Here is a 26,104-nt window from a genome sequence, read left to right as displayed (position 1 = left end):
TCTCTTTTATCCTGAAATATTTCTGGGCATCAGCTTGAATAGCTTATTTTTATTTTCACTTTTTACTGCCAAAACACTTAAATAATGGAAATAATGATTTAGTGTAAGGTCCAACTTGGTCCAACTTTGAACTAATCTGCCAAGAACACATTATTGGTCGAGTTTCCTTGAACTTCTGCATTTGTTGGATCACTGCGCTGTAAAATAATATCACAAAGCTTCCTCCGAGCTTTGGCCTTTCTTTATTTTGTTTATCAGTTTGCGAAAACAACCTTAAACAAACGTCTGACGTAACATTTATTGCATTTTTTTGTTGCCAGGAACTTACGTTGATCCCCGCATCATCCCCGGCTTCCACTACAAGGTCAGGCCGAACGACAGAAAAGAGCACCTGTTCGGGGGCCGCGCCTTGCGCCTCCTCAGCATCGGCATGGGTTACGCCAAGAGGCTGACCTTCGAACCCGACTCCCTGGTCCATCCCGACAACTACCTCTGGTCCGACAACCACCCCGACGGTCTGGGTTTGGAGGTCAGGGCGGTGCACGAAGACATGACGTTCGTGATCATGGCAGGAGAGCTAGTCCTAGGGGAGGCGTCAGTCTTCAGGGTCGACAGGCCACAGATCGAGGAAAAAATGGAGAAGGTAGGACACACCACCGCGACAACGCGCAGTTTCTATAGTTTTTGGTGTGACAGGTTGCGACGAAATCTGGTAAATGCGCCATCGAAAAGTACGTCCACATCGACGTGATGTGCCACATCGCCATCAAAATCCCCGGAGGCTGCAACGGCGGCAACAACGAGAGCCTGATGAGGGTGTACGGGTTGGCGGTGGTGCGGAAGGAGCCCAACCAGAACCGCGCCCACGTCGTCAGGGTGGAAAACGTCGGGTTGAACTCGCAACTCAACGTTCTGTTCGCGCAGACGCACACAGAACTCACATTTTTCCCAAAGAAGTAGACAAACTTCCCCGCTATCCAAATACTCAAAAATGATACTGGATTGAAATGATGTGATTTCTAGGTTAGGAGTTAAGTTATTTTTTATTTGATTAACAATGTATTAGCGTATTAGGTACATTCGTAATAAACAAGATATTTTATAACGTGGTGTTTGGCATTACCCCGCTCCGCACCAGCGCCCTCTGGCCATTCAGTCCGTCAATCTCTAGGTACGAGAACATGGCCTCCTAGATGGAAAGAGACAAGAGTCCCTGTGTCTCTTTCGATCTAGGAGGCATGTACGAGAATGTTACAAAGAATCCTACAGAGGATGGAAGAAAATTCCTTTCAGTTCAGTCTCGCACAGTTTCTTGATGTCCTCTGCAAACAAAACATTCTTGACAAGACGAAACGCAGTGGTGCCAACTCACCGCTGATGTCTATGAGACTTGCGTTCTTCTGCTGCAAGGCTACGTAGAATTCGCGCGAATTCGAGTTTTTAGCCACCACCCAGTAGTCGTGCATGGTCTTGACGATGGTCTCGCTCGAGTGTCCCAACAGACTTCTTCTGCTGTTCATGTCCGCCATTATCTTTAACGCTTCTTTGGTACAAGCGATGTTGCCAGACTGCTTGTTGTCCAGATGCGCCGTACTCTTGTACGCCAGGTTCAACTTGTTAAAGTAGATGAACCTTGGCGAATTTTCCGGTACGTTTGAAGGCGTAATCACTTGTTTTGAACAGTATTCAGAGATATCAGACACCATGGTTGTCAGTTTGGGACTGATGAATTCGTCCATGTCTTTAAAGAGTTGCAAGGTCAACTCCTTATCAACTGTAATTAGTAGTTCCCAGAAACATCGCAAGGATAAACAATCGATTGGTTACCTCTTAGAAACAAGCAAATTGACGCGCTCAGGGCTCTGTACACTACCAAATGATAAGTTGTGGGTTTCCCAGATGAAAAGAGGAACACTTTGGGGACTTTCCCCACTGATTTGGCTTGTTTCAAGTTGGTGGGGCCTGTAATAAAGCGACCGTGATGCAGCGCAGCGAATGGGGAGATCGAGTTTCGGGGCATTGACCCCCCTTGCAGTTCTGTCTCCATGTTGGCGGGTAAAAGAGTGCCGATCAGGTATTGGTACACGATTTTCATATCTTTTGGCTCAAGTCCACTCCTTTAACAAATCTAAATGAAAACGTTTGGCATTTTATTTGATATGAATTACCAAATCAAATGGTCATTGTACAGGAATGCAGTGTATTCAACTTCTGGATAGTCACACTCTAAGGTGTTGATAAAACACTGGACTTTGAGAAATGTGAGTTTATCAAGAGGTAGGTATTGGATGCCACAAAACACATTGAGGATGTCTGAGTGTGCCAGTTTTAAAGATTTAAGATACTAGAAAATTATTTTTAACAAAAAAAAGTTTGTTGGGGCTTTGCTTACAGCTTTGTAAAAATGTTCAAGCTTTGTTTTAAGTGTCCCAATGTCATGATGTTCTATGGTGTAAGTAAATGTACCCCAAAATAGTCGGTACATGTAGTAAGCTTGCTTTAAAACAGCTTCATACACATTATCTTGCAGGTTGTCCTCTAAATACTCCACAGGATTTGAACTGTCTTTACCCTTTGCAACAGAAGGTAGATTCAAAGTCTATAAATGTGAAAATTAAAATTGTTATTTGACAGATTTTGTAGTTCACCATAACAATCCAGAAATTTTTTTCTGGTTGGAAATAAATTTGGCGCATTTTTTGTGTGTGCAGTGAATTAACTGGGGTGTTAGGTTTAAATGTTCTGCAACAAGTAGAGTAGTTTCATTTTGCTTTACAATACAAATGTTTTTACCCAGTAAATTGGATGATACCTTCAACCAGCCCCACATTTTTAATCTGCACATCAGCATGATCTGTTATTGGGTAATAATATAAAATCTTCTGTAATTCCTACAATCAAACAGTTAGATGTTGGTAATTGTTGTCTGAAAAGGTGTACCTCCCCTTCTTTGGGGCCATACAGAGAATTGAAGATGAAGAAATTCCTTAACTCAATGTCGGTCTTTATACTCATATTTGTTCCTCGCTTAATCAACAAAATATTAACAATGTCAAACGTTTATTTATACAATTCACAGTTTAAATAAAAGATATTCTTTTCAGTTGGGATTTTAAGGTTATGTTATTCACAGATGTTATTCTCTATCTGTGTCCATAATGCAATTCAGACATACTTTTGGCAATTGACGAGAGAAATATTATTACTATTTTAAATCTAATATAAAGTATCTAGAATGACTCGATAAATATTCTAAAACACGTTCACTTCATTTCGTGATTGAAAATCATTTTTATTTTGTAACACACTCTTGGTTAATTTTTCGGGCAAGATAAATTCGGGTTTTTGCACAATTACGTCATGGGTGTGACATTTCGTAACACGTTTTGGCGCCAATAAATTAACAATAACTTCAGTTTCCTGTTTTCGAAAATCTTAACAATTTGCCGTGGTAAGTCAACTCAAGATGGATATTTTAAACTGTTCACCTACACAGTGGTATGAGAAGGAGACTGAATTGGTGGAATTGTTACAAAACGACACTCTTTGGAATCAGGTTAGAAATATTTTTTAAAATTTACATTATTCGGTCAAGTTTTGGTAGATTCCGTTGTTGAACGTTAATGAATTGCACAATATGAAAGACGAAAGATTGGTCAGGTTTCGCGGCATGATCCAAGACATGCACGGCCCTGAATATTATTTGGAAAAATTTGAGGTTATGAAAGCGGATGGTCAACAAACTGAGACCCGCCATGGAAAATACATGGATATTACCAAATGGGAGGTACTCACATAGTTTCTTGAATGAACACACATTTTAGCAAGTCTTGTAGGCTAATGAAACAATCGATATGGATGGACCCTCTGCTGTGAAAAGTGAAAGACAAACTTATGTTGCTATTTCAATTCCTGCCATTAATTCATGGGCAAGCAAAGTGAGTTTGTCTCTTTTATAATTAATTGTTAATAACCCTAAGTAATGTTAGTTGGAAGAGGACAAGTATAAACTGTCCAATCTACCATCATCTTCAACTTCTGTCCCTGTCCAGATGAAAAGACCTTTGGAAGATATGGAAACTGATGAAGCAGAGTCCCAAGTTGTAGAACAATCAAATAGTGAAAATAAGAGGCAATGTACACAAATACCTAAACCTGAAGCTTCAAATGTGGTGTCACAAGAGCATTTGTTAAATTTCCCAATTCCTGACTCATCTGGAAAAGTTTGTCACTTGAAGGTTTACAAAAATGCAGACTTGCTCAAGCTGAATTCAGTTTGGGAGTTTGTTGGGTTTTTGTCAGTTGATCCCATTTTGGCCAATCATGATGTTGATGAAGAGATGAATGATGTGGAGTTCCAGACTCACAACCCACCACCTTCTCTTGTGCCCAGAATTCATTGTGTGTCCTTTAGAACCTTGACCCACAGTAATCCTTTAGTCACTGCTGATAAAATGAGTCCTGACAGAATGAAAATTGTGCAAAAGGAACTTCTAATTGTGTTGACACAGCTGATGCTGGGAGATGAAGTAGCAGCAGAGTACTTGATTTATCATCTCATTTCTGAAGTGTAATTACTCAATTGTAAGAAAAAGTATTGTATAATGTATTATTTTGCTTAGGTACTTGAGAAAGGATTTTATGGCGTTAGGAAAATTTTCGCTGAATATTTCCAACGTTCCAAAATTCGAAAATTTGGATTTTGTTCAGGAATTGTACAAATTTATCGAGTTGTTGACCACCAAAAGTCATTATCTGGCCATGTCCTTGGAAAATATGAACAAACTCGCCTTCATTCCAAAGTAAGTTTTTGGTGTGATAATCTGCGACAGCAGCGCCAATTTTAAATGAACCAATTAAGTTGCACGCGTGTAGCGTCAATTTCAAACGAACCAATCAAATTGCGAAACAAAAACCATATTTTCACAAACTAAGATGGTCTCTAACTACTCAATAACTATTTTTTAAAGAAAAGACTACACTTCCAACCGTTTAACGAGCAGCATTTTGCAAATGAGCGCCAACACACATTTCGTACTCGACGAAACAAAACTCAGCGCGGGAAAGTTAAACGAAGCTGGAATTAACGGAGTAAAGGCGCTTGCCAACGCCATCAAAAACCAAAAAACACTCTACGACTTCACTTATTACCAAATAGAATTCGATTGTGACATTCCGTTCTTAATCCTGTCAGAAGGCAAGTCGATGCTTCCAGTACGTTGATCACCTCTTCCCGTGCACATTTTCTAAACTTCCGACTTTGCAGAGCGACGTCCATGTTGTTCTGGATCCGGATGACATGCATTTGAAGACATTCGGCGAAATTCTGGAAGCCGCCAGACACTTCTTGAAACCAGAACTGTTGAATGAGATTCGTGTCTACTTGACGTCTGCAAGACTGGTCGAATACGAAATTTCGGATGGAATCCAAGAAGTAGATTGGGCCGCGGACGTGTGGGACTGAAGTGATTGGTTTGATTATGTTTCAGATGGTGCAAAAGGAGTTTGTCAATATGAGGCAACGGGGGAATGTTTCAGGAGATGACCTTCACAATCTTCTGGTTTTGGCAAGGCTGGTTTGCATTTCTCAAGGGAAAAATACTCTCGACGAGGAGTGTTGGAGGAAAGCGTGTGTTTTGGAGGAGAGTCGCAAGAAGAGAATGACTCGTTAAGCTTTGTAATTTGTATTTGTATATTTTTATACTAGTTAATAAAAGTTTCGTAACAGTGGTACGCCTAGCAGGATACGTATGTACAGTAGTGCGCTTTATGGTATTTCACTAGTCTATGAAATATCAAAGCTTCAAGTTTCCTCTTCTGCAATATTACCTAAAGCAATACTACGAAGCTTCAGTACTGATGGTGTTGTGAAGATTCTCGAAATCTTGCAACACTCCAACTACTTGGTTCTGCGCTTTTTTCAAACTCTGGATTCTTTCCCGCTCTTTTTGCAGCAGGGTTAATCCTCGTTTCACCACGGTGTTGTATCGCTGCGAGAGCGACTCTTCGTTTCCTTTTACTCGCGGAATGTGTCCGGTGTAGCCGGCAATCGGTGGATATTCCGGCGAAATTTTGTGTTCTAGAAAAATACAAAAACTCAATTTCTCTCTGGAATAAAACCAGATCTGACGTCGCCTTGTTAGTCTGTTTAAAAAACAGTCACTTTAAAATTCTGCCTGAGATATTAGTAGATTATTATTTGCACAGCTCTTGTAGTACATACATTAAAATGTCCCTTGGTACCTACCTTGGAATTTACGTTTTTCGATGTAAGTGTCCAGTGCCTGTTGCACTTCATCTTTGCTTCTGATGGAGGTCATTCGAGGGGCGCTTTTAGCCCTAAACATTCGGTCGACTTCCTCTTGGGCCATCTGAAGCCTCCTGTGTTTGTTGGTTTCGTACTCGTAGGCGCTGTCGTCGGCGGCTCTGCTGTACGACTTGCCATACCGGAAATTGAGTGTGGGGATGAAACCTAAATTAGGTTTTGGTAACACGTTAGTACTTCGAAATTAGATAAGGTTTCTAGATAGAAGTTCGACTGAACAAGTTTTAAGCAAATGAAGTAAGTAAAACTCTTGACACTTTAACAACAGGACGGTCATATTAAATCTCGTGAACGTTTTACAATAGAGCATTTTCCATTGCGTCAAAGAATGGCATTGACGACCAAAATTTACTGCTCGCGACTGAACATGTTATTACTTTTTAAACCAAGGTTTTTAGACGTTGGAATTATAAATAAACAAGAGCAACGTTTGATATTCGTAAAAATGGGTAATTTACCGGCTTGATTGTTAAACGCGACTCCAGTGGTAAGCAGATTTTTTTAAGGGTGGGGTTTACCTGATTTAAAATGGTCGAAAAACGGTGGTTTTTAAACATCCATATCTTTAAAACCACAACAGATGGAGGCAAGGACCTTTTTTTATTTGAAAGATACGTCTTTCCTCTAGGGGCCTATACTTTTCTTTTTTCGATTTCGTTATAAATAACAATAAAATAAATTGCAATTTGAGGACTATGCAAGAAGCTGTAACATTAAAACCTAATTCGAAATTAACAAAAAAAAAGTATGGGGCCCTTGGAAATTCAATTTTAAAGCGTTTGGTGCCATCACCGGGCTTCCAAAAAAATCACAGATCTTATTATTGGTACTTAAACATAAACATAAAGTCCATTCAAAAATCAAAAAACCACCACCTGTTGCTTTAGGTTGGTAAAATTTTAAAAACCCTAGGTAGTAAGTAAGCACGTAGTGAATATTTATTTAATGCAAAGTTCCAATCAAAATCTACCTTTATCAAAAGAAGAGGGCATTTGTAAAAGAGAAAATAGGAGTATAAAATAAATTTTTAAACTGTCAGCTGGAATAGTGTCCAAAAAATGACAATAAAGCTTGAACTACATCCAATTTTTCAAAACTGACAGAAATTTGATGTCCCACTTTTTTTGCCCGCAATAGTACGTACGATTTTACCACTAAATTCACATTTGAACGTTTATTTGGGAGACGAAAATATCTAAAAGCTTAGTAATGAGATTTGCTGATTAACTACACCTTCTGGCAGGTAAAAGTAGGCCAACTGAAAAGCCGTTTATTTCATTTCAAACATTTCAAATAATGCAACCCAAACTACACGAATCGTAATTTATTTTTGACACGATAGTACCGGGTGATTTTAAATGATTGTGACTTTTTCTTAAGTTGGGAGCATTTTCCATAAATTATTTTGGCAAACTTGATACCTTAATCAACACATTGGCGTACGTACGTCATTTTGACATTTTATGTATTAATAAATTGTGTCAAATAGGCGAGGACGCCTATGTTTATGTCAACTATCACATTAAAAAGCAGAATGACCAACAATAATATTACCAACCTATGAAAAAAGTCACAATCATATAAAATCACCCGGTACTATCGTGTCAAAAATAAACTACTCCCTATGATTTAGGGATATTCGTTACTAGGTTGCCATAAATTTGGATACGTTGGAGGCACTATATTTGGAGGCTATGTGGTTTTTGATCGTCACAAACAAAAGATATCGTAACCGTAAGGCAACGAATTCGTTGTAACAGTTGCATATTATATTCCTCTATTTCTCGCTAAGTGATAGATGTTTTTTCGTTTCACAATCAATTTTGGTTTCTGGAGGCGTATTTAGTTGGCTTGCTCAATTCATAGTAACCAACCTTAGGTCACAGATTACTTATACCAGATCGGACACTCTTGTCGGAACCTTTGATGAATTGCATTCGCCGTCAATGACCTTCACTAGCGTGGCCCTTTAAATGGGTTACTGCTGCTGTTGCCATATTGAACAATATGTCAGCGATACAGTGTTGCAATGGTCGCAGATTTAAAATAAAAAAATGGAAAAAAAATCCTGAAGTCTAATTCCACAGGTTTATTCGAAACGTCGCGTCGGAGTGTTAAAAGACAGGTTTAAAAATATTTTTTAATCAAAATATGCTTCGACAAAGCGAGAGAAAGTCCTCCCTCCTTAACATTTTAAACTTACATACTACCCCCATTCCCAATATTTCACCCCCGTGGCCACGTACACAAAAATGTTGCCAGGCCAGGGAGATGACCATTATTTATGGTCATAACAACTATCACACCACCGTGTTTTCCACCACTTGGGCCGGAAGGGGTGAGGTATTTTCGCATCATCTTCCACGTGGACATCCACGTCGACTTGACGACGACGAATTGTGTTGCATTAGTCGAAGATTTTCTTACAGATATGCTAAACAAAAGTGCGAATACTGCGATAAAGCAAGGACAGATCGAAATTGTCGTCAGACGCCGACGGTTTTTCTCGCTACGGATTTTCACATAGCACATGATCCGAACATGCACGATGTACTCGTATATTATTTTGGGACAAGCGGCAGTGCTGCGCATGCCTACTATGCCTATTCTATCCTTTATTAATTTCTTAACATCTCTCTCGAGTGTCCGATCTGGTATAAGTAATCTGTGCTTAGGTATTCAAAATTACTTTTGAAAATTCTAGTTTCACACAACATGAAAAACGTTCATATCTTTTCATATTCATTTATGACTGCTCGTTTTATTTATTTTAATCATCCTGTCGTAGAGTTATTCCAGTCTAGCCAATGATTCCATTGATAATGGAATGGAGTCAAGGTCGCCCATTAATTATTAATTGAATGTACCCACCTGTGTAGCCTGTGATGTATCGAGGCGCTCTTTGTTTATAATCTAAACCATAATCCTTAAATTGTCCTTTACTTTTGGTGATCGGTTCCAAAACTGGCGTTTTGTAATCCTGCGATCGATAATTCTCTTTATGAACGTCCTGAAAGATCTTTTTGGTACGTATGTCCTAAAATATCAGTCATAATTTTATTAGATATTTCTATAAAAACATACTCTAATTAAATTCGAAGAATTTTCTTCATTATTTTGTTGGTTACTGCTTAGTTAATTCAGCAACGTAGATATTTTTCTTGCATTTTGTTTGTTGTTTAGTAATTCAGAAAATGTTTTAAACATACCTAGTTGTACCTACTTTTATGACAAAGGAAATTGTCACAAAACCATAAATAAAACAAATTTTGTTATCGGACAGTTACAATATGCAAAGTAGGTATGTCTGAAAGGTGTGATAAGACAACATGTCCTACTTAACAAATGTGATAAAGAAATACACTTACTTAATGGACATTTTAGGTTCCAGAAAAATACCCTCCCAACTCTTTCCGAATTTATCTTCATAGAAATCGAAAATCGTATTAAAGAGACAAACAAGACCATTAAAGTAAATTATTTGGGACATTAACTGACTCAATTGATAGTTATATATGTTGCTACACCTTCCTTCTCTCTGCTACTAGAAACACACCAGAGCGACAAACTTGAAAGGGAAAGCCGAAAGCCTCAAAAGTGCAAGTGTCGCTAAAAAAGCGATTTTCGAAGAAAATCGATCACCGCAACACAAAAATACGAATTCTTATTATGTGATACAGTAATATTAAACGCATTAAAAAATTTCTAGCTCTAGTTTCCGAGGAATCAATCAATAAAAGTTACAACTCTTCATGGACAATTAATGGAGAAACTCTCTGAAACCTCATATTTTTAAAAGATTTAGCCGTAATAAATTTCAAAACAATTATATTGTTTCAAATCATGTAGAAATTAAAGGAGAGTGATGTTAGTTAGTATTGGCAGGAATATCGATTTAAAATTATTATTATTGATCGTCGAAATCATCGGCCATGTTCCAACGCAATCAGCTGTCAACAACGTGTACGTTTGGCAACGTCGCGTTCAAAGCTAGTCGCTCAAAATAATTTCTTTCCTCTTATTTGATTAATCCGCGTTCTTTTTCCCTTTTGCAAAGCTTCGTTTACGTCGAAAGTCTTCATTTATTGAATCCATCTCTTCCAACATTTAACTTTTATGGTTTAACGTTGACAGCTGGTACTCATCAATGTTGTCACATTTATTTCACGTATGCAAATGTCAACTCTGGTCAAATCATTTAGAATGAATCATTTTCAACAAATTAAATTTTTAAAAACGTACCTATGACTAATGCTATAGCATAGCCTATAGCCCAACTTAATTAATGAGTATTTTTTATGTCCATACAATTCTTTTTTTATAACGTAAAATTATAAGCAGACATATTTTGATTACTGCGGTGCTGGGCGAATTACCACTAAGAGTAAGTACCTATTTTATTTTACTCAAATGTCATCATCCTTTTTTGTCTCATAGGACGCAGTGACGTCACGGTCACTGTGCGTTATTTGTAAAGGTCCGCTAAGTGTTATTCTTATTCTAGCCATACATAAAATGTCGGATACAGGACAAGTAAAAAAAACCTTTTTTTCAGCTGACCCACCTTCAGGATCTCTTTGGTCTTCGTCCCATAACAGCGCCCATAGTGGAACTTCAAAGTGGGGCAGTGCCCCGTGTACCTGCAAACAACGAAACTGTTCAAGTGTCGGTATCTGTTTGCTTTAATCAATGCTATGCACGAGCCCAACTCCCCCAAGCTATTAACACACCCCATATTTGAGTTATCTGTAATGGAAACCTGAAATATCCTGAAAGCCGCAGTACCAGGTGATTCCTAGCACGCCTGTAATTCCTGAAAACTGAAACGTTGGATATGGTGTTGCAACATCATCGCTGAAACTGATTAGATACACCCCCGGTGTAGATAAGGTCGCGAAGAACGAATCGGGTTCAAGGTTTTCGCACAAATCTAATATTTGCGGAGCGGTAATAGTCGAGTTTTTTCGATCAATTAACTTATCGCTCCGTTCGAATAAACTCCGGCAAGTTTTCATTGTCAAGTTGCGTTATTATCGCCGTTAAATGAGTATTTGCGATTGTTTCGTTATTTCATGTCAAATCATTGTGGATCGATTCGGTCTAAATAGTACGAAAAAAGCGTTTATTGCCGTTCTTTAACCGATAAAATAGATCAATCAAGACGAAAGTATCGCCTTATCTAAATGAAATCTGTGCGAATCATGCCGGTTTGGTAAAACGGTTTGTCATCGACAGTGAACAACCGCAAAGTAGTCCTCGTTTAAGTTTTTCTCAGAATCGAACAATTTTCCTTTTGTTGGCTCTACCAGGGAGCAAGAATAATTTACAACACACCGACGCCAGTCAGGTGGTTAGCTAGTTTAAAAAAATTATGACCGCAGTTGTGTTAAAACATTCATAAACCACCTCGAGGAAATTTGTCTAGGTGCTCTTGGGGTGCCTCTAACACGACTACAGGTGCTCAGCTAATTGCGTGGTGAAAAGTTGTGCGATAACTTCGGTTTCAGCGCCAATTACTCTTTGCTACCCTCTACCTCGTGCGATTATTTACCCGGGGATGAAGCTGTCGTAAGTTTGCGACAAGAACGCGCACCTCTCCTCGTCGGTCAGACCGGAGAACATATCGTGGCACTGGGTCGGCGTGTTTTTCTGCGTTTCATTCGTGATCGAACGAAACCGGTCACAATGGGAGCTTTTCACAAACGCACAGCAGGAAACCGAAACAATCGTACAACAGCACTACAAACACAAACGTGCCACTCGATTCTGCGCTGCACCTTCATTCATTGAATGACGGAGAGCCGAAAAGCGGGTCGTTGCATTGTGTTGCAGGAGTGACAGCGCGACGTCACTTGCTTGGGACTAGGACGAAGAGAAGAGTGTCGTAGCTTGGCCGGGCGGAGGTGGGTCGCAGCTACAATACAATAACGAAATGTGATGGAATTTTTTTAACAGGATCTTAACAAGTTGGCAAATATGTACTTCTAATGTGATAATCACAAAACAACACCAATTAAAAAACAAAATTATCAGTTGATCAATGAAGGGAAGGGTTTATTTTTTGGATGTCATTTACTTGTAACGAGGAAGTAAGTAGAACGGAAAGTGTGAGCTTAATACATACAACACTTTCCATTATAATAATGTTATTCTTGAAATTTTCACAACGTGGTAACAACATTTTATTGTTAACTACGTTTTCGTATGACACTGAAAATCATTAGGAAGATTAGCGAGCTACTAATTGGTAAACGTTTACGACTTTTATTAAAGAAATAATCTAACTAAAATAAATACATACTCGTAACTTTATGAACTTCAGAATTTAGGGTCACAAATTATGGCACGAGTTGATAAATAGTAATTTTTTGTGCGACACTGTCAGAATTTGAGAATTTTCTCCTGTATGAATGGATTTTGATAAATGTCACAACTTGTTAAAACGAAACGTCAAGCTAATTTTAAAGATTTAAGGAGCTCGTCGAACAAAAAAACATTGTATTCAACTCGTTCGTGTGTAAATTGGGCTCTTTTTGGCACTCGTGGACCTTTAAAACACTTGTTTCACTCGCGTTTTAAACTGGCCCACTCATGCCAAAAAAAGCCCAATTCACACACGACCTCGTTAAATAAACTACTATAATGTAAATGGATACTAAAGTACACAAATCATGTAAAACGAGAAAACTCTAACCACGATTTAACCACAACTCGCCCAACATGTAAAGATAATGTACAGTCGCGACCATTAAATTTTGGTCGTCAAGGTCATTTTGAAATTTCCCGCTACTGTCACAAATTAAAGATGTTGCCTGCTTAATTAGGGCCAATGTCAATAAAACGTCAATAAAAAAAAGTGTCAAAGTTTTATTCCAAACATTCATAATTATGGCCCCAATATCGTATTTTAACAGAGTAAAAATTATTTCGTTGGGATTTGGGATTTCCAAAAAGTTGACAAGATCTTGACAAGACAAGACAAATAAAATTTATTAGAGGTTATGCGCGTTTCATATTAGAGCACTTCCCGTTGCGTCAAAGAATGACCTTGACTGCCAAAATTTATTGCTCGCGACAGTAGATCGATCAACAAAAAAATATTGGTTCCAACATCGTAAATTCGAAACATACTGGATGAAATCGAAATAGATCACAATATTAAAACACTTGTATATCATGTTTTATAAAATGTACGCCAATGCGAAGTAACCTATAGGAAATATGCTTTAAAACAAGGAAACCGCATTGGTGTACGTTTTATAAAATATGATATACAGGGTGTATTTTTAAAATGTGCCGAAATTTTACCTACGAGGTTGTTTGACAACGTAGAAGACTAAAAAAAAAATTGTAGCTCAAAAAATAAATGTCATTTTATTTTTTGACAGAATTTTTTAAACATTTTTCCGAGTTCTACATGAAGCTAGTAGCTCGTGATTAAAATATCTGCACAACTTTCAAAATCACCCTGTAGATCCGCATAAGCGCAGAAAAGCCATGTACAGTTCATGCACAAAAGTTGAATACGCCACTGACATCACGTTAGGAAGAATAATAAGATTAAAAAGTTATCGAGTGCAACGCAAAAAAGGTGCAAGAGGTTTTGTTATCGCGGGTGCTGGTACCGTGTGCAGATTAGTAGCTTTCAGTGTTACCTTCAGCTATTGTTTTTGTTTCGGAAGAACTTTGGCAAACCTGTATTTGCAAAACCAGTCTGTTGACGTCCGATGATAATATGTGCACATACCCAAAAGACAAAACAGTTCTTAAAGTGTTTTCTTCATTCAAGGCTTCAAACAGATCTGGACAATGAGTCCGCACCGTAAAATAATTGTCGATGGCCATTTTGGCCGCATCGATTCGGTAATAACAGGCTCATTATCACTCGTGAAATATCCTGTATAGTTTTATATAATACTGTTGGTAATAATGAAATTTGTCAAATTTGAAATTTACCATCAAAGGTTCATTTTTGTAACAGCATAAATTTAGCCGGCATAACCAAAAATGTTTTTAATGTCGTCTCAAGTTAAAAAATCCGGTCAGTTCCAATTACGAGACAAAAAACACCAGTACTTTTCAATTGTTTCATTGCCAACAGACTCAGTCATTGTTGATCACGCTGTATAAACGATAAAGACAGGACAAATATTGTAAGTTTACAGATGAATGTAGGATTTAATACGTAATTCTCAATTAAATTTGTGTAGCAAAATGTGAAGAGGAAAATGGACAAATTATCATAATACAGGGTATTGCTATGAAAACTTGTGTTGTGTTCAATAACATTGTCAAGAAAATAAAACTTAAACATCCAAACCTAACCTCACAAATTTTGCTAGAGTGTACCTCTAAAAGCGGACGTATTTGCAGTTTTTATTGAAAAATACAGATTTTTCATGTTTATTTAAAAACGGCATTTGATTTAAATAATATTAATTATTTATGCCTTGCTCCTTATTCCTCCAAGTCATCCATAATGATATATTTTTTATAGAATATATAGGTACATGTTACTTAAAATCAGTAATGAGCATAATAGAAGTTTTCACTTTTATCGTGCGGTCTTAAGCACACACTTTTTTTTTTTGTTCCTTTTATGTGCTGGGCTTTTTTCTCCTTTCTTCTTCTTGTGCGTTCTTCTTACCTACTTACATACTTATTCCAAATCCCTCGTTGTATTCTTCTCTTCTTCCTTTTTCATTCGTGAAGGGGCTACTTTCTCAATCCGACATGTCTCGTTCTCTGCACGCACTCCGTATTTATTTGATTTTCCAGTGGCTTGGTGTTCAGGATTTCAGGAAGTTGGTTCCCGAAAGACTTTTATATCAGGATTTCTCCAACTAAAATTTTACTTGCGGAACAATGGAAATAATTTCCATGAACATCTTTAGAAAGAAATATTATTATTATCGAAGTGAGGTAACACCATCTCAGTGACGAATAGAAAAAATGACACAAAAACATTTAATTATTATTTTGCTTTTATTTCGGGTTTCGTCAATTCACATAGATCTTTTGTCAATATGAATGTAAGAATTTTCATCCCAGCTTAACGTTTTTTAAGGATGGTAGGTAGCTTCTTTTATAGCCTATTGAAAGTGATATAAATATTAAATATTCAAAAATTTCAAAAAAACTTACCACTCCATGCCAATGCTGCTGCGAAGTAAGCAGAAAGAAATAGAAATACCATCAACTTCATCTTGACTAGTTGGTGAATGATGTTTGGTTGGTTCGTACCGTTGATTTTATAGTTGATAATGTTTCCCGATATACAGTGCGACTCAACAAAACAATTGAAGAAATGTTATGTAAATGTACTAGGAGCACCAGTGCAAACATTTTTCTGGTCACTGCGTACAAATTACACGCTGCGATTATAGGACTCATTAGTTTTCTATAGAAAAGGCAAAAGTATGGAAAAAAAAGTTGCAATATTTAATTTATTACGTCCATGAAATATTATAGTAACATAAACAATTATGTTTTTTTTTGTTGCGATATCGATATTTTGAAAACTACAAGAAAATATTTAAATCAGAAGGAACAACTGTTGCAAAATAAATTAATAAATTATATAAATGTTTACTCGTAATACACTGCCGGACATCGCAGATGATAAGCGCAATCATTGTCCTGTCACCATAAATTATGTAAATAAGTAATTATATTGCAAAGTAAATTTCTCCCTTTGGTGGCAAGCTGATAAAAATACTATAAAAAAAAGGAGTGTGTGCTTCAGACCGCACGACGGAAGTGAAAACTTCTATGATGGTCGTTACTGATTTTAAGTAATATGTACCTATTCTATACAAAAATACAGCGTGAATTTGAAATACGTCACAATCTTAAAACCCCAGGATCTTCAGACCAATTGTGAAATCACGTGCACTCAGTTTTGCGCTATAGATCTGCATAAGGGCAGAAAAGCCATGTACAGTTCAACCACAAAAGTTGAGTACGCCACTGATATCACGTTAGGGCGAATAGTAAGATTTAAAAAGTTATGGAGTGCAACGCAAAAATGGTGCAAAAAGTTTTGTTACGCGGGTGCTAGGACCGCGTGCAGATTAGTTCCTTTTATTTTCAGTGCAACCTTCGGCGATTGTTTGGTTGGAATTTTGTGTCTCAGTGCAGGCCCGGACTGGCCACAGGGCAGATCGGGCAAATGCCCGATGGGCCGGATGCCAGGTGGGCCGGCCGCCGGTCTGACTCGATCGATCGGCCATTGATTTTTTTGCTATTTAAAAAAAATAAGGAAGAAAGGAACTTCCGCGGATATTTCCAAGCCAGATGATCGACTCAAATTACGGAAAGCAGAAAAATTCCTGCCAGTCGAACGTGCAGATTTGTTATCATGTAAACAATATGATACGAATTTTTTAGCGGTGCGAATATTTCCGCGGTGGTGTGGGCGTGAGGGATCCTTTAGTCTTTTTAGTTTTGAGCCGCCTCGCCGGTACGTTCTAGAAGCTTTCTTGGTTTTTTGTTTTGCTATAGTGTAGACACAAAAAAAAAAGTGTTATACAGGTGTCCCCAAAAAAGAAGACGAGTCCATAACTCCCTTATTTATCGGAAGATTTTAATTATCTGTACACCAAATTAAATGATTGGTAATAGGCTACAAAATGGCGGCCTAATAAATTCAAGTATAGCCCCATGGACTTCAAGGGTAAACTGTCAAAAAAAAATTTTTCAAATGGGATTACATATTTTTTTTTAGTAATTCTGATAGAGATTTTTATTCTGAAAATAACAGTGTATCACAAGTATACACTTAAATACCAAAAATTCACAAAAAAAAATGTAAAAAAACGGTGCTATCGTCTATGTTCCATTTTGCGCTAAACATTGGGGGCATATCTGCGCAATCCCACATATTATTATTTGTCATTTGTTTTTCTAGCTACCTTAATTTGGTTGTTACATTGTAACGCAATGCATTTTGATAGCTTTTCGCTTGGTGCTCGTCATTTGTTTCAAAAGTTAGTGTAATTTTTTTTTATGTCAAGTTATACTTGTGATACATTGTTGTTTGTAGAATTAATAGTCAATTTATTAAGCCGTTTTGTAGCCTATTAAAAACCATTTAATTTGGTGTATATATAATTAAAATCCTCCGATAAATAAGGGAGTTATGGACTCGTCTTTTTTTTTGAGGACACTCTGTATTATAAACTTTAAAAAGACATCGTTCCGTGTGCGCACAACAACTAAGTGAGTGAGTACTGAGTAAGTATTAATTGAGTACCTTATCCTACATTTATCTACTAGTATGTTTATCAAAGCAACAAAGCGTTATTTTCTTTTGAATAAATTAATATATGTAGTTCACAACACACACCACGAATACATAAATACTTTTTTTGTTTAAGGGACTTGTATCTATCTAGTGACTAGTGAGTTGAATAATGAACAACAAAAAAAAGCACAAACGGGGGGCAGAGAAAATCAGATTAAAGAAACAAAAACTTTTGGAAGCCAGTGGTCAAAAATGTGTCAAGTTGACAAGTGTTTTCAAGTGTTCGTCGTCTTCGTCTACATCTACATCTGATGCAGTGGCGGAGGTGGTAACTGAAGTAATTAATATTAACAGTTTGTCTCAAGATCAAGAACTGTCATGTACTGGGCAACAGTTACATGATCATATTGAAATTGAACAAGAGAATGTCAACACACACCATGCGCATACCCCTGCCCTTGATCCTCCTCATCCTTCTGCAAGCGAGCAACAAACTGAACAAGATGACAGCCATTTAGATTTAGATGTTTCGTTTGATTATTTTAAGCATCCTAAAAAAGGACAACTCGATTTTTTTTTTAAATATCATTCAAAGCAAGACATTAGTGCCATATATCGCAAAGATGGGTCCAAACGCAAGTGGCTGACCTATAGTGAGGAACAAGGTGCCCTGACATACGCAATAATAAACTTCAATCTGGTGAACTGGATGAGTTAAGTAGACACTTGTTAAAATTTGATAAAACAGCTACAGGTGAAAATTTGCGGACTGAATTGAAAAATTTAGCATTGCATTGGGATAAACTTAAAACTACTGAGTTAGAACATTATAAAATCTTAATAGAAGGAAATAATACTGAAGGTAATGACGAAATGTCTTTAGAAAACCAAGAAGAAGAAATGTTTGCGCAGTTTGCTGCTTCAAAATTTTGCATAGATTCAACCTGTTGACCAATGCCTACACTTTAATTGGACTAGCATTCAAATTTCTGCTTACGTTATCATTGAGTCAAGTTGCTTGTGAAAAATCCTTTTCTACCCTAAAAAATATAAAAAATCGCATGAGGAGCACCTTATCTTCCGATTACATACTTAAATTCTTTCATGTTAATGGCGGTAGAAAAGGATCTGTTGATGAATTTAGATTGCGACGAAATTATTGATAAAGTAGCTGAAAGCAGTGAACTTCTTCAGAAGTCATTGACTAACTAACTTGAATTATTAAAAATGACAGTAAATATGATAGACTACGTCCACTGATAGAATGCATTTTTTTAAATATCCTTAGATAACAAAATCCCCAAACCATAACATTAAAAATATTAAGAAAGTATCATAGATTGTGTTGGTAATATCTTGAAGTATTCGCGCCATTGATTCTCATTGGTTGTTATGAAACCCACGCGAAAAATAAATTATATGACATTTCAAATTTGAAATTGTCAGTTCTGTCAAAGTGGTTTAAGCATTTAGATTTGCGATTTTTCATCTTTAGAGCTTTGTTTCGCGATTCTCTGGTTTTAAAAGTTATTAGTTTTGACCGTGTTGCTGTTTTGATCTGTTCCGTTGCGATTTTTTGTTTATTTTTTTAAATTTGTGAAGTGAGTTGCTGCCTCAAAAATCTAATTACATACAAACATCGAAAATGATACAGAGGTAATTTTTGTTCATGCATGAAATAGGAGTACATATTAAATAATCTCTTGCTTGTGTTTAGCCATTTCCGAAAAAAGCTGGATATTTTAATTTCATTAGCCAGCTTTTTCGGAAATTCGCAAATGTATTGTGGGTTGCATTTTTTATTCCGTCGGGCACATTATTACTCGTGAAATACCCTGTATTAATAAAACGTAATACATATATTACTCCTACTGTACTGAAGTTTTCTTTCGTCTTTCCTAAGTGCAAACATGCAGAATAATAATAAAACATCACGTGTAAACTTGCTCTTTCCATTTTTTAAAATTTCGCCCCGGATCTATTTGTTGTAGCGTAGAGTGAACATTTTTAGTAACATTTATGTCAAGCAATCTATGAGTGGACAGGGTTTACAAAATTTACATTTTTTGTAGTTATTTTGTTGCTTTCTTGTGGAGATTCAGAGGGCCGATTGTCTATAAAATGCCCGGGCCGGTTTCAGGTCCCAGTCCGGGCCTGTCTCAGTGTGTCATTATCATGAAAAATTATACCAATAGTGAAATGACCGATATGGTACTTTGTTACAGAAGTGCAGATGGTGTTGCTTTAACGGCACAAGCTTTGTACAGCGGAAAGTTTCCGGCGCGTTGTGTTCCGCATTCGCAAACATTTCTGACTGTTGTACAGCGTCTACGGGAAAATAGTACTTTTCAACCGAGAAGTGTGGACAGGGGCCCAGAGCATACACCACGGGTGTACTCGCGGTAAATAATATTGATTAATTCCCACATACATCAAACGTGCGTGTTCAGACAATCAGAGCTCTTGCTTTCATCCAATCAAAAATGTTTATTGCGGATAAATCATCCTCCTAGTCTGTCTTCTGTCAAAAGCGGATGAAATTGCATGTTATTTCTGTCAGATTTTCAAATTGTTTAATAACTGTAAGTATGTATTATAAATAAATAATTAATATTAAAGTTTGTATTCTGGAGTTAATCTTGCCAAAAATAACGCGACCTAATTTTTTAAATCTGATAAATTTCCCAATTTTCACACAAACATTTTTGCTTTAGACAATTTTACTCGTTGAATTAAAATGCCCAAATTCAACTCGTAAAATTGTTAAAGGAAAAAGTTTTCGTAAAATTGAAAAATTTATCCGATAAAAAAATTAAGTAGGTCTTGTTATTTTACCTTCGATAAAACTTTGTTTAAAAATTATCAATTTCGCCATTTTTATTTCTCATTTTATTTGACAATTCGGTTTCCGACATTTCCAAGGCCGACTCGATTACAAATTTCCTTGATCACACAATATTTCATTAAACTGTACTTATGTCCTCTATCAATTATTGAATTGTCAAAGGAACTGGAATATCTAAGTGCATTGTTCCATCACTCATTAAAATGCGGAAATAAAAATAAAGCGAAAAAATTAAAATTATTCGCTTCTTTTGACGTCATCTCTTTTTTGACAGCACGTCTGAGAGTGGTTTGACGTTTCCCAATAGATAAAATTCCCAACTGAAATAAAACCCAAGTTACTCAAAACACAATTTTTAACAAATTCAAAACTAATATCAACGGTATATTTATTATTATTATAATAATACAACAAGAACATTCTTTATTTAACCTGTTTTTCTAACATACATTTATAAAATATCAGTTTGTTGTGGAAACGAAAGAAATTAATACACTCAGCAACTGATCAATCAAATTCTAGTTTCTTGAACGCGCTCGTAAGGCTGAAAAACGACTTTTTGTTTTTGTTTTGGAGCACTTTCTTGCTCTCGTCAACTTTTTGATTGTCGTGCCACTTGAAAAAATCAAGATTATCCATGAGATTCTTGACGTTTCCCTCTAAAACATAAAAATGAGCGGTTGTATTGGATGACTCAAAATGATTGTGGATAAATATGACAACTATGTACGAAAATTCATGTGCCAAGAGTGTTGATATTTGTATGACATTTCATAAGCGTGCATTTGATTTTTTTTATATCATTGCACATTGATTTGACAATTTTCTGAACTGTCAAAAAAATGTCAACTCTATCCTAGCCACACAGTTGCCACATAAATTTTCGTACATAGTTGCCATACTTATCCACAGTCATTTTGATTCGCCCAATAGTTTGAATATATTTATGGTCCCACCTTGCAAAGTCAAGACATCAGGAAGATCTCCGCCATATTCTTTCGGTAAACATTTTTTAGGGACGCATTCGTAGAAAGAGTCATACGAGTAATGAAACTTTAACTAAAAAAAATTGATCATTTTTAGAATGCTGTTCAGAAAAATTATCAATATTAAGATAAGTATAACAACGTGTGATATTTTAAATTATCGTATAAATGAATGGTGAATGTTTGACAGGTATGTCACATTTTGACAGTGTCAGTGGTAAAATGAGAAACTAATTAATTAAATTTCTGACTCTACTCTAGTTTTAGGGAACTTTCTCACCGGGACAAAAAAACATAGCAGCATTGAAAAAAGTTCTAATATTAGAAATCATACTAATTTATCACCTCGTAGGACCTGCTCTGTTTGTCAATGAAATTGTGATTATTTTACCATTCTGTAGATCTCCTTCTTCATAAATGGTTTTAGCAAGGCTACCAACTGTTGGGTCATTGGTATAGTATTTACGTAATGTACACTCTTGATTCTTGTCGGTAGTGCTTCCTACAAAAAGATTTTTTTTGTCAACACTTTTCACATTTTCAAATTTCATTTTGAATGATGTTCGCAACTGATCTGTCAAATTAATTAATACCTAACGGTTCGTAGCTTATTTTAAAACCAAAAAATAATGTTCTATGCATTGGTAGCAATCACCTGGACAAAATACAGCAACTGCTTCATCCCTGACAAGTTAATCCTGGTCAAGTGCCCCAAAGCGGCGCCCTCCATGTCGAAAACCGCAACCATTCCATTCGCAGGACCGTACTGATGAAAATACAGCGACATCAGCATAGTCATCACTTTCAGATGCTCCAGACAGACGTACACTTCCGGTCTGCGATCCAACAACCTCATCAACAGAACGACATCTCCTTCTGGAGTTTTCTTCGGAAAAAGATGAATAAATCTGAACGAAAACGATGCAACTCTTTCGTTTCACAATTTCGACTCACGACATCGATAACGTGCGCTTGATCATCTCTTCTGTGGCACAATGGAACAGATCCGAATTCGTCCTAAGCGTGAAATAATTTTCGATGGTTGTTTTGGCCGCCTCCATGTCGTAGTAACAACTGTGCAGAAACAGTATCACTTGGAGCTCTACAATGACGTCGTTGATTACACTGGACGGTGTTCGTTTTCACTCACCTGTGATCTCCGGAAGATGCGGCTGTTGTTCCACCCATTCCGACAGACTTTTCACATTTTCGCGCTTCAGTTTTGGGTCTTCGGCGTAGATGGTTTCGACGTCGGCCAAATTAAAAGACATCTTTTACGAAGTTTGTTCCTGGACTAACACCGTCAAGTGTTCGTCGAGGACTGACCATGGAAACATTGGATTAAAACCAAGATAGAAATATTAAAGGTAAAGGTTGCTTTATCAGGAAGTTACAGTTATGTGGGACGGATAACACTTTTCGTCAGCTTCTAATGGATATACGTGAGATTGCTAATTATGTATTAATTATTATTAATACAGGTTGAGATTATTTTTATGTAACCTTGACACGTGCAGATGAATTCGTTTCTAATTTGGTAATAACAGATGGAAGTAGTTGTTCGGTGATGGAAATTTATGGATAATTTCAGTTTACAAATTCTCTACAAAAAAAATTTCTAAATAAAAATAGGTTTAGGATCCGGACAAGAGATGAAACGTGAACGGTGATACGTCATTGAAAGAAAAATAGGAGTTCTTTTTAAATTGGTTAAAATTGATGAAGTTGAGTTAAAAAATGTGTAGGGCTGCAAAATAACTGCAGTTATTGCGTTGACGAACAAATGTGAGCTTTTTGTGTTGTCATTAATATTATACAGGTGTATTAAAAGTGGCGCATAATACATAAAAAGTGATCAAAAAGAAAACAAAGGAGAGCAGGCGTTGCAAATTATCGGTCATGTCGTAGCGGAATCCTATGCAAATAAGCGTGCGATGCATGGGCGTAGACAAGTTGTGGTCTCAAACGCCGTTTTGAAATAAATCATATCGGGTGTTCATTTAAATTTATCCTCAAAGTAGGCGTTGAAGAGTCGATTGTGAACGCACCACGGATCACCTGTTTAAATCTAACCTCACTTTTTGCGTTGTTTGTGTTTTTTACGCTGTAGACTGATGAGGAAAGTTCAACGTCATTTCGTAGTAAGTTGAAGCACGGCGACTAACGCACATGTTTAAATGAAACGTCAACAAACCACATATTTAATAAATAAAATAATTTTTGTAATGACGAACTAGGAACTTTTTTTTTGTTCGATTTTTTTACAAAATAAATAAAAATTGGACAGTTGGCAAAGATTTAAATTGTCATATTATTGTCGCTGTCATAATGAATGAATTTCCAAAACGAAGTAAAGCATCAATAAACAAGCAGACGAAGCAGCACATTTTAAAGGTTTTCAACAAAATAAAAGAAAAAAGTACTAAATTGTAGAAGCAAATGAGGTGACCCATAACCTGTATTAAAAGCCAAAATTTGTGGTAAAAAGGTGTGTTTACAAGGCATACGTTACTAAATTTAGTATACTCCGTACGGTGACAGATTGCATGTTTTTTGACAGAAGACAGACACAGAGAAAAGTGTGGCGGGAATTAATCTGCAAGGCTACAACGGTTTTCTAAATAACGTGAAACAATCTATCAGCGTACGGACTATAACTCTAGTTCGTCATTACAAAAATGAATTTACTATCTATTTATTGACAGTGCAAAAATGGTGAATTATCGACATTGCTGATGAAAAATAGAATTTGTAAAAAAATTACATAAAACAAAACTAGCTATTATACAGGGTGTCTCAGCTAAGACTTTCGAGTCTAATATCCCGGTTATTTGCCAACGGATTTTTATGAAATTTAAAATGCAGATATTTTAGACCGTGAAGGTTCAATTAGTAATAATAAAATACCTTAAGTTAAAAAATGTAATTTTAACACATGTTTCCTTTATAGAAAATTATGTGCGATTATTATTAGATTGTTAAACATTAAAAAATAGGGGTCTACACAAATAATTAAGTAAATCACTTGTCTGATTCAACGAAAAGATTAGATTTTGTCGTTAAAAATTTAATGTAAAATTTGAAGGTATTTGAGCAGTTACCCTTTGAAACAATTGATGATTAATTGCCAAGCAACATTTTGTACACTCTTTAAAGTCTGTCAAAATTGGGCGCGCGTTATTAGAAACGTCAAATTGTGATAATTTATTGAAAATACTCTAAAAGTAGACTACAGCGGCAGAAATTTCAATATTGTTTTAAAAGGAAAAAAATTTGCCTATGGAGAGTGTCGTAAGAACTTCAATGATACAGTTTTTTCGTGGAACACTATCCAAATGTAGGCTTTACAAAATGTAAGGTTAAGAGAGTCGTCAATTTATTTGAAGACACAGGAAGCGTACGTGAACTAAATTACCTTGCCAAAATATCCCGATCGTGTTTTAGTCTTTAATGGAAGAATTAAAGCATCCAGTATAATAAATTACGTCCAAATGTTGTCTTTAACTTTGTAAGTGTTTGTAAGGTTAGCAAGATAGACGTCAAATATGTCACCTGCGTTTCTGCGAAAAGGGATGACCAAAATTCTGCAAAATTGCGCGTTTGTTTCATACGCGTCTACGTTTTTGCATTTGCAGCCACGTTTAACACAGTTTTTTGCTTTTTTCTTGCAAACCAGACATCTTTCAAGGGCGAGTTTTTCCCTACAGCATTTTTTATGTAAACATTAAAAGATTCGACATTTTAAAAAGGCATGTAAAAATTACGTTTTTTGTTCGATACTGTCATACCAAAAAAGGCCCAATTTACACACGAACTCGTTAAATAAATAACTATTGGGTAATTGCATTAATGGGATTTTATTCTTCACCGTCTAAAATATCTGCATTTTAAATTTCACAAAAATCCGCTGGAAAATAAGTGAGTTATTAGGCCCGAAAGTCTTAGCTGAGACATCCTGTATGTATGTATCTATTAGAAAAAAACAATTCAATAAAATATAATATGTAATTATAATAAATACCATATCCTTGAGCTTGATATAACAATGTCCATTATACTTATATGTATAATAAAGTTAATCAGGAAATTATGACGATATTAGTTATAACAACACGCTTGCTGTCTCATTATTTTTAATTACGGTTTACACAAAACAATGAACAAACTATTAATTTATCGGTGTACCAGTTTTTTGAATCTCATTCATATTTGAATAGAAATTAAAAAAAAGTGTCTTAGTATAGATCAGCGTTTTTCAATGGATTCAAAGGGAACATATACAGGGTGATTCACGAATAGTGTCTGATTTAGCACCTTTATTCCTGCAATACAAATTACTCTCTCATTGAATATTTCGCTGTTGATTAAAATAGTGTCAATCAAATGTGTCAAAATAATTATATTTTTTGTAAATAGATTAGACACTATTTGTGAATCACCCTGTATAAAGAAAACATAAATTAATAATATTTTTTTCAAATATGTATTATTAACCATTCTACAGAACTACAGTTTGGTTGTTGAACCATTGTAATTTGTTATTAGATGAACTTTTCCTCTGAATTTTTTTCTCAAGTTTTTTTTTAAATGTAAAGGGTAAAATTTTTATACTGTGATGTTGACAGTTAAAAGACCTATCAAAATGATGACCAATAAATATAGGTTGCCATTTAAAAAAATATATGATGACATCATTACTTTGA

At 36.1% G+C, this 26,104-nt stretch overlaps 5 protein-coding genes across 8 annotated transcripts in view; 2 read left to right on the top strand and 3 right to left on the bottom strand.

Moving 5' to 3' along the window:
* Window positions 1-1,105, top strand: part of LOC138122325 (uncharacterized) — a 30,151-nt gene extending 29,046 nt beyond the window's left edge. For both annotated transcript variants that reach the window (XM_069036542.1, XM_069036541.1), the window contains exons 6-7: window positions 321-643; window positions 697-1,105. In XM_069036542.1, coding sequence (XP_068892643.1) covers window positions 321-643; window positions 697-960 — 587 coding nt within the window. In that variant the 3' untranslated portion in view covers window positions 961-1,105. The remainder of the gene's footprint in view (window positions 1-320; window positions 644-696) is intronic.
* Ccz1 (vacuolar fusion protein CCZ1) lies at window positions 1,025-3,154 on the bottom strand. The gene is made up of 8 exons (XM_069036575.1): window positions 2,941-3,154; window positions 2,794-2,891; window positions 2,649-2,742; window positions 2,393-2,599; window positions 2,169-2,344; window positions 1,828-2,117; window positions 1,373-1,774; window positions 1,025-1,322 (listed from the first exon to the last, which is right to left on the bottom strand). Exons 1-8 carry the CDS (start codon window positions 3,013-3,015, stop codon window positions 1,264-1,266), a joined length of 1,401 nt encoding a protein of 466 aa, XP_068892676.1. The 5' UTR covers window positions 3,016-3,154; the 3' UTR covers window positions 1,025-1,263.
* A 172-nt stretch (window positions 3,155-3,326) lies between these two features.
* On the top strand, window positions 3,327-5,730 carry LOC138122324 (mini-chromosome maintenance complex-binding protein). The gene is made up of 8 exons (XM_069036540.1): window positions 3,327-3,556; window positions 3,605-3,787; window positions 3,837-3,938; window positions 3,990-4,570; window positions 4,623-4,802; window positions 4,971-5,214; window positions 5,267-5,434; window positions 5,490-5,730. The coding sequence occupies exons 1-8, from the start codon at window positions 3,467-3,469 to the stop codon at window positions 5,670-5,672; spliced, it is 1,731 nt and encodes a 576-aa protein (XP_068892641.1). The 5' UTR covers window positions 3,327-3,466; the 3' UTR covers window positions 5,673-5,730.
* LOC138122331 (ciliary microtubule inner protein 2B-like) lies at window positions 5,669-12,211 on the bottom strand. Of its 2 annotated transcripts, none has more exons than XM_069036578.1 (5): window positions 11,919-12,211; window positions 10,890-10,965; window positions 9,197-9,362; window positions 6,248-6,472; window positions 5,669-6,079 (listed from the first exon to the last, which is right to left on the bottom strand). In XM_069036578.1, exons 1-5 carry the CDS (start codon window positions 11,945-11,947, stop codon window positions 5,841-5,843), a joined length of 735 nt encoding a protein of 244 aa, XP_068892679.1. In that variant the 5' UTR covers window positions 11,948-12,211; the 3' UTR covers window positions 5,669-5,840. The 2 variants fall into 2 exon arrangements, with proteins under 2 accessions (XP_068892679.1, XP_068892678.1); XM_069036577.1 differs by having other exon boundaries at window positions 11,877-12,210.
* Window positions 12,212-20,786: 8,575 nt separating this feature from the next.
* Window positions 20,787-22,945, bottom strand: LOC138141417 (alpha-tocopherol transfer protein-like). Of its 2 annotated transcripts, XM_069062121.1 has the most exons (6): window positions 22,552-22,943; window positions 22,356-22,503; window positions 22,057-22,309; window positions 21,793-21,903; window positions 21,372-21,474; window positions 20,787-21,074 (listed from the first exon to the last, which is right to left on the bottom strand). In XM_069062121.1, exons 1-6 carry the CDS (start codon window positions 22,670-22,672, stop codon window positions 20,923-20,925), a joined length of 888 nt encoding a protein of 295 aa, XP_068918222.1. In that variant the 5' UTR covers window positions 22,673-22,943; the 3' UTR covers window positions 20,787-20,922. The 2 variants fall into 2 exon arrangements, with proteins under 2 accessions (XP_068918222.1, XP_068918223.1); XM_069062122.1 differs by lacking the exon at window positions 21,793-21,903 and having other exon boundaries at window positions 22,552-22,945.
* Window positions 22,946-26,104: the final 3,159 nt, after the last annotated feature.

This window comes from Tenebrio molitor, chromosome 1 (genome assembly GCF_963966145.1).
Source record: "Tenebrio molitor chromosome 1, icTenMoli1.1, whole genome shotgun sequence".
Lineage (NCBI taxonomy): Eukaryota > Metazoa > Arthropoda > Insecta > Coleoptera > Tenebrionidae > Tenebrio > Tenebrio molitor.
This window is presented reverse-complemented; position numbering and strand designations above follow the sequence as displayed.